This window comes from Dendropsophus ebraccatus, chromosome 1 (genome assembly GCF_027789765.1).
Source record: "Dendropsophus ebraccatus isolate aDenEbr1 chromosome 1, aDenEbr1.pat, whole genome shotgun sequence".
NCBI classification, from domain to species: domain Eukaryota; kingdom Metazoa; phylum Chordata; class Amphibia; order Anura; family Hylidae; genus Dendropsophus; species Dendropsophus ebraccatus.
This window is the reverse complement of record NC_091454.1, coordinates 213,780,123-213,792,221: the sequence shown is the minus strand read 5'-3', so window position 1 is coordinate 213,792,221 and position 12,099 is coordinate 213,780,123. Positions and strand designations below refer to the sequence as shown.

Below are 12,099 nucleotides of genomic sequence, written 5' to 3'. Positions count from 1 at the left end.
AACTCCACCCAAGCTGGAGACAAGAGAGGTGCTGTCTCTGGAAGAAAGTGGCCATGTTTTTGTAGCGCTGGATAACCCCTTTAAGCTATGGTGCTATATTGAAGACAGTCGAGTACAGCGTTTGGCTATCACTGTGGCTCCCATAGAGAATGAATGGCATGTACATCCAACGACTCCACTCTTCTTGGGAGACAGAGGTTACTCTTCTTGAGCTTGCAGAGGGTTTAACTCTTGTGGATAGGGGATAACTCTGTGAGTTGGCTAACCCCTTTAGGGTGCCCATTCACAATTATTCACACATAAGCCGTTGCCAGACACCTCTAATAATGGCTTATCTTGCTAAGAACAAAAGGGTCAGGCAATGGAAATCCAACACACCTGATCCTTGTCTCCCCCGACATCATCTGTTAGGGAAGAGTTGGGAGGCTGCTATACACATTACACAGTTGTCCATTCCTGACTTAAGCCCCTATTACACAGATCGATGCATCCCCCGTTCACTGCCGACGCTATTACACATGTTGGCAGCAGGCAGGTAAGAGCCGGGGGGCTGCCTGGTGATCGCTAGATCGTCCGGGCAGCCCATAGAAGATAGTCTCCTATTCCTCGGATCGACGGCAGCAGATCGTTGCTATCTAAGTTGTTTGTCTTTCAACATGTTGATACACAACGACAGACAACGATCAGCTGACATCGTTCATGACGGCTGATCATTGTTTTCTATTAATCGAGACAAATATCGGCCGAATACGGACGATAATTGTTCCATGTAATAAGGCCTTTAGACCTCCTTCACAGGTCCATGAAATTTACCCAGATTTCTTATAAGGAAATGCAAGTCATTTTCCGGGACCATAGGGTTCTGTTGGGCACGGATAGCCTTCAGAATTTTTCCAGAAGGGTGTCTGTGCTAGAAAATAGCTCCAGAAAATATAGAACATATCCTGTATTTGTCCAAAATTCGGCATAGATGCCCCATAGAACCCTATGGGGGCATCCACAATTCCAGACTGGATACACACCCGGAATCTGTCCGGAATTGGGCAAGTGCCGCCGGGTGCTGACACTGTCCCTTCAACTGTACCTCATCAGGAGCGTATACAGTTAAATGTGGCGCTATGTCTGACAGGGCCAGGAGCCATTGCCTCCCAACTCTGTCAATCACTCACAATTACGGCCGGGACACACTGATGGTTTCCCTTAAGCCTCCTGAAAGGCTTCGTGATCAGTGTTTCCTGGCCGTAAAAACAGCCACGGACATGTGAAGAAGGCCTAAGTGAGTAGGTTCAGACTGCTTTTGACTAATGTGTACAAGGACCTTCAGAAAATACTCTCTTTTTTTTTTTTTTCCGCTGTTCACCTTGTTGTGTACCTTTTACTACTTTGTGGATAGGAGGAACCTAAAACAAGCTTGTACAGCATGGAAAGGCAACATATTGTAATGCAGATAGAACTTCCTGTGACCACCTATGTGTGGTTAAATGGTGGTCACACTAACAGGAAGTCAGGTGTTTGCTAGACAACTCGAACCTCCAAGCCATGCAAAATTATGGAAGAACCGAATCAGAAAATACACATAGATTTAACAACTGTATGTAATACCAATGACACCAGAAGTAGTCAGCGACTACAATGGACTGGGCCTTTAAGACTACTCAGTATTTGACCAGATACACAGAGTATGCTTTTAGCTCAGAACCGATTAATAATATTGAAGGATTATATTAACATATTAAATAACACCCAGATGTAATGGACCACTTCTGCCCTATGCATCTGTTTTCCTCCATCCACACCAAGGGTCAATCCTTTGAAATGTCATAAGCAATGAAAGAAATGGGTTCTTTACTGCCTCCAGATCTCCTGACCAAGAATGTGGATAGACATATTACTGGGAATATTACTAAGATCAAAATTTTACCCAGGATTAGAAAAACACGGCAGCTTTCTTCCAAAAACAGCGCCACTAGCGCCCTTAGGTTGTGTGTGGTATTACAGCTCGGCTTCAGACACAGGGGACATTTGGTGCTGTTTCAGGAAGAAAAAATCTATGTTGTTCTAATCCTGAATAACCCATTTAAAGGGCAATTCCAGTCATAATTCACTTATTCTTATTATTACTATACTGTATGGTAAAAAAAACAACAACTTTTTTTTAAATGTTTTTAACACAAGTTTGAATCTTCATGTTTCTTCTATTACACCACCAAAACAGAACTTATTCTCTTTAATGCTATATTCCCTTCCCTGGGAGGAGCTTATGTCTTACATGCTCATCGCTGCCCCCTGCTGACTTATTCACCTTGTCAAAGCAGCCAACAGGGGAAGAAGTTACAACTACTTGGAGTGTATTTATGGCTTATATAGTTAGTTGTCAGGCTTGTCTGTCTGTTATATTGACCGTGTAAGGACAAGACTATAACTACTATAATACTGCCCCCCATGGAAAGCATATAACCGCTATAATACCATCCAATAAGGATAAGCATATAGCTTCCTTCATATTACCCCCTACAGACTGGAATAATTCTATAGTAATACTGCCTGCTATGGATAAGAATAAAGCTATAGGAATATTATATATTAATGGATATACTAATAAATTATTATTATTACTGCCCTCTATGGGCCAGATTATAGCCATTATAAGAATGCCCACTTATGGACCCAACTATAACTGCTATAATACTGCCACCTATGCAACAATATTTAACCAGTATAATACTGCCCCTACATACAAGACTATACAGCAGTGCTGCCCCCTGTGGATGTATACACATGAACATGTACAGTCTTTTTCATATATGACTGAAACTGCCCTTTAAGTAATACATCAAAAGTCATACACCTCAAGATCGTTGTTGGTCCAAATCCCGTCTTCAAAAAAGTTCCATCATCCATTTTCTGGATCCAAAAATTGGGATAATCCCGTACCCTCATAGACAATTATAGGTACGCATACAAAACTATTTATACGTTTAAAGATGTTGGGGGGTTGTTATATACTGTAAATGACGTCGGAGGGCAAAACACGCTGAATATATAGGTGTACAAATTTTTGGCGGTAATCACCAGATGCCTTCGTTATGGAGTATAGACTAAGAAAATCGGGAGAAACACAGGTTCCGAAGATTCCAGAACGTTCCAGTTACTATAAGCTACGCTGTCTTCATAAATATACATGTTGACGGAATGTAATACGTCAATGGAGATGGCTCTTCAGTGGTAGTCCCAAGGTCACGGGCTATGGCGGGTCTGAAGGTCAGCTGATTTGGACTCTTCTCCGTAACACAAAGTCAAAGTTGGCAGAAGTGTTCATGGCATAATATACATTGGCAGTGTCCGGGATGGTGAGTTCTGTAACGGATTGGAGAGAAGAAAAAATGTGAAAATTTGACATGCGATGAATACATGGGGGTTATCTGAATAAGTTTAACATAGCTGCTATCTTCCAAAAACAGAGCCACACCTGAGCTCAGGTTGTATGTGGTATTATAACAGGGTTCTTTATACTTTAATGGCACTGAGCTGCAATACCGCACCCAAAAGGAGGACAAATGTGGTGCTGTTTCTGAAAGAAAGCAGCTATGGTTTTCTAATATTCAAAATCGTTTTAATCTTCGCGCTACTGTACTGACATGCAGTGTCAGTACAGTAGCGCAAACATTTCAAGGGGTATTCCACTCAAACACAACATTTGATATGTTGCTGCCCATGGTGGGACTAGCAATTCATTCTATACTTGTCATTATCTATTTATTCGTCTTCCCCCAGTTCTCAGCTGCTGCTGAAAACACAAAAATCTGTGTGTGAGCCTTTTTCTCTGTCTCCCCCTCCTCCCCCCTCCTTTCTGAGAAAACTGATGTAAACAAGTCACTGGCAGGCTTTATCTGCAACATTGTAGCATCTTTGTAATGCTGGGAGGGTTAATCACAGTGATTTCATTAGCAACTTGACCTCAGAATAACCTTCCCAGCATTACAAAGTAGCTACAATGTTGCAGATAAAGCGTGCCAGTGACTTGTTTACATCAGTCGTCACAGAACGGAGGGGGGAGGAGGGGGAGACAGAGAGAAAAGCTCACACACAATTTTTTGTGTCCTCAGCAGAAAGAAGTAGCTGAGAACTTGGAATACTCCTTATAACAGTTTCAGAACTCCCATCATGATGATTTCGGGAGCTCCCAAATCCATTTTTGAGCACATTGTCTGTATTTACGGACCATGCATAGAATGTGTGAATGCCCCGTTAACGATTGAAAGTTCTTGATTTTCAAAACTGAGAATTATTTTTGGTGCGCAGTTTTCCTAAAATTTCAATTAAAACATTTAAAAAATGTAGCATCCATATATACATGAGAGAAGGAGCAATAGAAGGAAATATTCTAAAGTGGAAAATAGAAAAAATAAACATAAAAATGAAGGATATATATATATATATTTTTTAAGTTTATTGCGTATAAATCACAATAATAAAATACTGCTATATAAAAAAAAAACATAAAATGATAAAAATAAACAGATGAAAATGAAAATAAAATGTGACAAAATGCATTTATTATACATAAAAATATAAAGAATAACAAATATAAAATATAAAAAAATATAAAATACAAAGTATGACAAAAAATAAATAAAATGAACATAAATATAATATGACAATAAAATATGAAAAAAAAATGTGTGTGTGTATATATATATATATATATATATATATATATATATATATATGATAAAATTAGACAAAAAATGGAAAACAAATTAAATATGATAAATATATATATATATATATATATATATATATATATATATATATATATATATAAACTATATATATATATAAACTATATATGACAAAAATTGCTTCTATATATTAACATGTCCATCCTCACCTTTACCCTCAGATAACAGCTGCACCAGCTGGAAATCATCCGGTTTACACGACTCTATGTTGTGTTTATGTAAAGCCCTCTGTATTACGATGCGGGATTTATCCTGGCTGGTGAGCTGAAGGAGAGAAAGAATATGGGGAAGGGACATTTTTATTTTTTCACATAAAAATGTAAAAAAAAAAAAAATAATAATAATAGTAATTGTAATTTTATATATATATATATATATATATATATATATATTCCTTGTATTTAGCCATCTCCTAGACATTTCTGTTTTTAGGATAGCTGGATAAAGGCCTATGTGGTGGTCTGCAAATTCTACAGGGTCTCTAATGGTCCTTTTATACGGAACGATTTATTGTTCGGATTTGCACGATAATGATCGAATTCGAACGATAATCGGACGTGTAAAGGCAGCGAACGATCAAACGACGAGCGAGAAATCGTTCATTTTGATCTTTCAACAAGTTCTCAAATTATCGTTGGTCGTTCACAAAAAATTCGCAGATCGTTCCGTGTAAACAGTCTTTCAACGATTTCCCCTATGTGTGAGATAGGCTTAAGCGATCGCAAAACGATCACATTACGATTTTTCCGTACAATGTATCGTTCCGTCTAAACGCTGATCGTTATAAAAAAAAACATTGTTCATTCAAAATCGTCAATCGTGCGATCGTTGAATTATCGTTCCGTGTAAAAGTACCATTAGCTCTCTGCTAGTACCGGAGCGAGCCATATGTAGATCAGTGGGTATGTAGATCAGATGTGCACAAGTCCGGCTGAACTAGATGACAACCAACACAGTAGCCATGGTGTCACCCAGCTCATACAGGGGCGCAGTGCTTCCTACCAGTATACTCTTGTACAGGTTCCCGTGGGTGTTTTCCATGCTGACACGGATAATACAGAGATCTGCAATCTGCTGGTTGTATACAGGGAGGGAGGGGGAGACTGGGGAGCGAGGTGATGAAACACTTCGGGGTGCGTCTTCTCTGACTGGAGTGCTGGGTGGAGTGAGAGGTTCGGCCATACTTCCACGATCCTGCAAGAGTCATAAATCAGTCAGAATTGATTGTGAGGTTATAGCAGTATACTGGTTACATGGCGATGTGTGAGGTGTTATAGAATTATACTGGTTATATGATGATATATGAGGTTATATAGAGTTATACTAGTTATATGGTGGTGTATAAGGTTATATAGGGTCATACTGGTTATTTGGTGGTGTATGAGGTTATATGGGTGTATACGAGTTAGAAGGTGGTATATGAGTTTATAATTAGTTATACTGGTTATATGGTGGTGTGTGAGGTTATATAGAGTTATACTGGTTATATGGTGGTGTATAAGGTTATATAGGGTCATACTGGTTATTTGGTGGTGTATGAGGTTATATGGGTGTATACGAGTTAGAAGGTGGTATATGAGTTTATAATTAGTTATACTGGTTATATGGTGGTGTGTGAGGTTATATAGAGTTATGCTGGTTATATGGTGGTGTGTGAGGTTATATAGATTTATACTGGTTATATGGTGGTGTGTGAGGTTATATATATTTATACTGGTTATATGGTTCTATATGAGGTTATATAGGGTTAGGTCATATTTACACATGACACAAACAGCGGCCATTGTGTGACACGGCTGCGTCAGAGAACGGCCGCTGTCTGAGATGTTCACCCAGCTTAACATCACTTCATCCTAATTGGAATGCAGGCACATCCGGGTGTACTATGGGGTGTGCCCGGACTCCAATTAGCCATAGAACACAATGTAAAGTACGTCCGGGAGCGGTTCACTGAATAGCGGGCGCACAAAATAGACATGTCAGTTCTTTTTGAGGCCGTATAGAACACCGGTCGTGGTGTATACAGTGTGTATACACTATGGCCGTTGTTCTATAGAATCTAATGTTAAGCCACACTGTCAATAAACAGCTGCCACTGTTGCAATCTGCAACAACGGACATTATTTATTGAAAATATACGCAGTGTGAACGTGGCCTTATACTGGTTATATGGTGGTATATGAGGCTATACTGAGGTATTCTGTACTTGATATAGAATGGTTATGAGGTTACATGGCACTATACTGGTTACATGATGGTGTATAAGGTTATATGTTGATATAATGGACTATGGTGGAGTATTAGGGTATATTAATATATGTGAGGTTGTATGGCACTATACTGATTACATGATGGTGTATGATGTTATATGATGGTGTGGGGCACTATCTACATAACATTATACCTTAGCTGCAGGCTCCGCAGGACACAGAGCAGCAATGAGCCCTTCATCTATCTCACAGCTGCTGCAGGAACCTGATGGTGACACCCGGTCTCCATTCATCTTTGGACTGAACACTTCAGAGCCTAATAATAACCTGTAAAATAGATGACAGTATAACTGAGCCGTGTATGACATTATCAGTACATATTGCAGCAAGCAGGAAAGCAGTGAACAGTAAAGGGGTGTGGTTAGAGGAAGGGGTGGGGCATGACACCCTAAAGGCTACAGGGTTGTGATAATCATGTCCACACATCGCACACACAGGGCACTTACGAGCTGAACCTCTTGGTCAGTTTCCTGCGGATTCGTGGAGAATTTGGACAGGAATCTGCTGGGGGCTCGATGCTGCGAGATATCCTGTAACTGCAAGACAAGAATAAATACCATGGTAATACAGGCAGCCCTACTTAAAGGGTATGTAAATTTCAGCAACCTATTGTTTTAATTTCTCTAGTGCATATAAGTGAAGCAAGTTTGCCAAGTCTTGATTAGAAATCATCCGCTGCTTTGTGCTCCATAGTAACAGACTACAAACAACCCCTGTGTAGTCAGATCCTACACATTCAGTTTTTTTTTTCTTTCTGTTCTACACACTCAGCAGATGTAAGGGACAATCAGACTACATAGAGTTTGTAGTCTGTAACTATAGAGACACATGGGTCTGCATAGGAGATGTAAACAAAAAACAGTTGGGTGTTTTAAATGAAGACTGTTTACAAAGCTTTTTACTTTTTGGGTTATAGGCATTGCTACTATAGAGAATCAACACTGAGCAAATATAACCCTAAATGTAAGCTTCTTACCTCTGGTCTTCAGTCAGCTGCCGATGGGTGTAGAAAGCTTGTAAAATCTCTGGCTTTGGTGTAAGCACATAATGACGACAGGTGAGCTGTAGTTTCTGGATCTTAGCCAAGACTTCATACTCCTAGAAACAGTAGAATGTAAGCTCTTGGGACTAGATAGAGATGGCTATACTCGCTATAGTTATACTTGGGACAAGACTTACCTTTCTCCTCTTCTCAAAGTTTATCAGCCCGCCCTAAGGAGGAGAAAAGAAGGTAAGCGAAGCTGGCGGTGGGATATAATTGTGTACAGTGGTTTCCATTAAAATGGTCTCACCTCTATGAAGTCAGGAAGTGCCGTGTCCAACATAACAAGGTCTGTTAGAAAAGTCCCGAGATAAGGCACGGTCCCTTGGGCCGGTCTCTGAAATAAGAATGAATGAAATCCATGTTCATTTGTAAGTCAGTCTCATAGACTTTGAATGAGACAGCAGCATGCTCAGTATAAGGTGTATGGGCACTGATGGTGGCAGCTGAGGCTGACTTTAGTATAAGGTGTATGGGCACTGATGGTGGCGGCTGAGGCTGACTTTAGTATAAGGTGTATGGGTACTGGTGGTGGCAGCTGAGGCTGACTTTAGTATAAGGTGTATGGGCACCGGTGGTGGCTGAGGCTGACTTTAGTATAAGGTGTATGGGTACTGGTGGCGGCTGAGGCAGACTTTAGTATAAGGTGTATGAGCAACGGTGTTGGCTGAGGCTGACTTTAGTATAAGGTGTATGAGCAACGGTGTTGGCTGAGGCTGACTTTAGTATAAGGTGTATGAGCACCGGTGGCAGCTGAGGCTGACTTTAGTATAAGGTGTATGGGCACTGGTGGTGGCTGAGGCTGACTTTAGTATAAGGTGTATGGCCACCGGTGGCGGCTGAGGCTAACTTTAGTATAAGGTGTATGGGCACCGGTGGCGGCTGAGGCTGACTTTAGTATAAGGTGTATGGGCACCGATGGTGGCTGAGGCTGACTTTAGTATAAGGTGTATGGGCAAGGTGGCGGCTGAGGCTGACTTTAGTATAAGGTGTATAGGCACTGGTGGCGGCTGAGGCTGACTTTAGTATAAGGTGTATGGGTACTGGTAGCGGCTGAGGATGACTTTAGTATAAGGTGTATGGGTACTGGTGGCGGCTGAGTTTAGTATAAGGTGTATGGGTACTGGTGGCGGCTGAGGATGACTTTAGTATAAGGTGTATGGGTACTGGTGGCGGCTGAGGATGACTTTAGTATAAGGTGTATGGGTACTGGTGGCGGCTGAGTTTAGTATAAGGTGTATGGGTACTGGTGGCGGCTGAGTTTAGTATAAGGTGTATGGGTACTGGTGGCGGCTGAGGATGACTTTAGTATAAGGTGTATGGGTACTGGTGGCGGCTGAGGCTGACTTTAGTATAAGGTGTATGGGTACCGTTGGTGGCTGAGGCTGACTTTAGTATAAGGCTGGGTTCACACTGCGTTTTTGCAATCTGTTTTTTTCTTCAATCTGTTTTTGCAATCCGTTTTTTTAACGGACAAAAAAAATAGTGTCAGCAACGTTTTTGTGTCCGTCAAAAAAAAGGATCTGTTTTAATCTGTTTTTTTTTATAATGGAAGTCAATGGAAAGACGGATCAAAACGGATGTACACAACTGCATCCGTTTTTGCGATCCGTTTTTCATCCTTTTTATTTAAAAAAACGGATGAAAAAAACAGATGAAAAAAACGCAGTGTGAACCCAGCCTAAGGTGTATGAGCAACGGTGTTGGCTCAGGCTAACTTTAGTATAAGGTGTATGAGCACCTTAAGTGAAAATAACAGAGCAAAGACTTTCTAGCGTTGGTTCCGCTGAGCTGGTGCCAGTGAGTGACATCCAGCATGAACTGCTCTGTTGATGTCACATGGCCTGCCAAGGTCTTCTATGACAGATGCATGGGGACGGGTGAGTTCACTTGTTTATTATTTTCTCTCACCCCTCCTGCCTGCCTGACGATTTAAGTGTTCGTGGGACTTCCTCTTTAATTTACCAAAACTGACTCCTTACCCTAGAAATACAGTCTCACTACCTGCTGTTTACTACCTGTTGTTACCGAAATTTTGTCCCTAGTAACAGACAAACCAGGAGACAGAACACTTGAAGTAAGGAGGGGTCTTAGCTAGTACTATGTATAGGAGAGAGGAAAGAGGCCTGGACTGTGTTACCTAAAAGGTAAATAAAGGATTCCCTCTCATCTCTCACCGCCCATAAGGTCCTGCCAGCTGTTACTTGTGCTCTTACTGCTGTATGTACACACTGCTCCCTCCTGTATACAATCTCATTCTCCCTTTGCAGTCTTGTCTTAATGTAGTCTTATTGTAATCTCTTTCTTGCTGTGCTGCTGCTGTTTCTTTCATTTCTGCTTATATAATATATGATAGATCTTAAAAGGATGCCTTCTATTGTATTGCACTGTGTAAATTACCCCCAGCACAGTGCCATCCTGTTCAGTCCATGGCATGGCATGGCAGAGAGGAGTGTGTGCTGTAGTAGGATTGGCCAGAGAAGTAAGGGAGGTAACTGTGTGTGCTGTAGTATGATTGGCCAGAGAAGTAAGGGAGGTAACTGTGTGATCTGTAGTATGATTGGCCAGAGAAGTAAGGGAGGTAACTGTGTGTGCTGTAGTATGATTGGCCAGAGAAGTAAGGGAGGTAACTGTGTGTGCTGTAGTATGATTGGCCAGAGAAGTAAGGGAGGTAACTGTGTGATCTGTAGTATGATTGGCCAGAGAAGTAAGGGAGGTAACTGTGTGTGCTGTAGTATGATTGGCCAGAGAAGTAAGGGAGGTAACTGTGTGGGCTGTAGTATGATTGGCCAGAGAAGTAAGGGAAGTAACTGTGTGTGCTGTAGTATGATTGGCCAGAGAAGTAAGGGAGGTAACTGTGTGATCTGTAGTATGATTGGCCAGAGAAGTAAGGAAGGTAACTGTGTGGGCTGTAGTATGATTGGCCAGAGAAGTAAGGGAGGTAACTGAAGTAGGGATGGGTCTTAGCTAGTACTATGTATAGGAGAGAGGAAAGAGGCCTGGACTGTGTTACCTAAAAGGTAAATAAAGGATTCCCTCTAATCTCTCACCGCCCATAAGGTCCTGCCAGCTGTTACTTGTGCTCTTACTGCTGTATGTACACACTGCTCCCTCCTGTATACAATCTCATTCTCCCTTTGCAGTCTTGTCTTAATGTAGTCTTATTGTAATCTCTTTCTTGCTGTGCTGCTGCTGTTTCTTTCATTTCTGCTTATATAATATATGATAGATCTTAAAAGGACATTGCATCAGTAACGGGAGTAAGGGAGTAAGGGAGGAGAGAAGTAAGGGAGGTAACTGTGTGTGCACTACTGGCAAACAGCTCAGCACTGATCCCACCCTACGAAATGAGAAATACCTATCCGAGATGGAGGGGACTCTAACATCAATTTGAAAGGATTACATAAGAAAGCCATGCAAGCTCTAAAAAACAAGGAACTTTTCATAATGGAAGATTTAGTGACAACCAGGACCTGTCATGATTTATATGAGCAGATATTGTGAGTACAAGGAACTGTGAAGTCATCTGTAAACAGTGAGCTCACAACCCGAGGAGGAAGAGGAACAGGGTGAGTACACAATCGCCTTAACACAAAGACATTTTTCTCAAGATGTTAAGTGTGATTAGGTTACTTAGAGAAGGAGTCTTGGCCTTGGCCTGCTGCAGAACTACAACACTCAGCATGTCCTGACAGCTATGTCATAAGGAGATTCTGACCAGGTCCGGATGACACGGGTGTGTTCTGTGCAGCTGCCCTGGGTGACCCTCAGATCCCTCACAGGGTTAATATTACACAACAGATCTGGTTATTCATTTCCATGTCTCAGCCGCATTGAACAGCAGCCAACCGTGCAGGAGCCGCGCTGACTTACCGTGGAGCGGACCTGCGACGCTGACCTCTGTAGTGGGCGGGGCTCATTACGTGCGCTGTTTGTCCGGCGAAGCGGGATCTCATCCTGTTGTAAGGAAAGGAAACATATGTAACTACTATTATATATATATATATAGTTGTGTTGTGTGTGTTGACTTGTTTGACCTCTCTTG

At 41.4% G+C, this 12,099-nt stretch overlaps 1 protein-coding gene across 3 annotated transcripts in view; it reads right to left on the bottom strand.

Annotated features, from left to right (window-relative positions):
- Positions 1 to 1,342: 1,342 nt before the first annotated feature.
- The window catches only part of RGL3 (ral guanine nucleotide dissociation stimulator like 3), a 38,730-nt gene continuing 27,973 nt past the window's right edge, over positions 1,343 to 12,099 (bottom strand). For 2 of the 3 annotated variants that reach the window (XM_069947310.1, XM_069947317.1), the window contains 9 exons: positions 11,928 to 12,011; positions 8,305 to 8,391; positions 8,192 to 8,224; positions 7,989 to 8,110; positions 7,459 to 7,548; positions 7,147 to 7,279; positions 5,745 to 5,936; positions 4,892 to 5,006; positions 1,343 to 3,357 (listed from right to left, as the gene is read on the bottom strand). In XM_069947310.1, coding sequence (XP_069803411.1) covers positions 3,263 to 3,357; positions 4,892 to 5,006; positions 5,745 to 5,936; positions 7,147 to 7,279; positions 7,459 to 7,548; positions 7,989 to 8,110; positions 8,192 to 8,224; positions 8,305 to 8,391; positions 11,928 to 12,011 — 951 coding nt within the window. In that variant the 3' untranslated portion in view covers positions 1,343 to 3,262. The remainder of the gene's footprint in view (positions 3,358 to 4,891; positions 5,007 to 5,744; positions 5,937 to 7,146; positions 7,280 to 7,458; positions 7,549 to 7,988; positions 8,111 to 8,191; positions 8,225 to 8,304; positions 8,392 to 11,927; positions 12,012 to 12,099) is intronic. The other variant, XM_069947325.1, reaches the window with a different exon arrangement.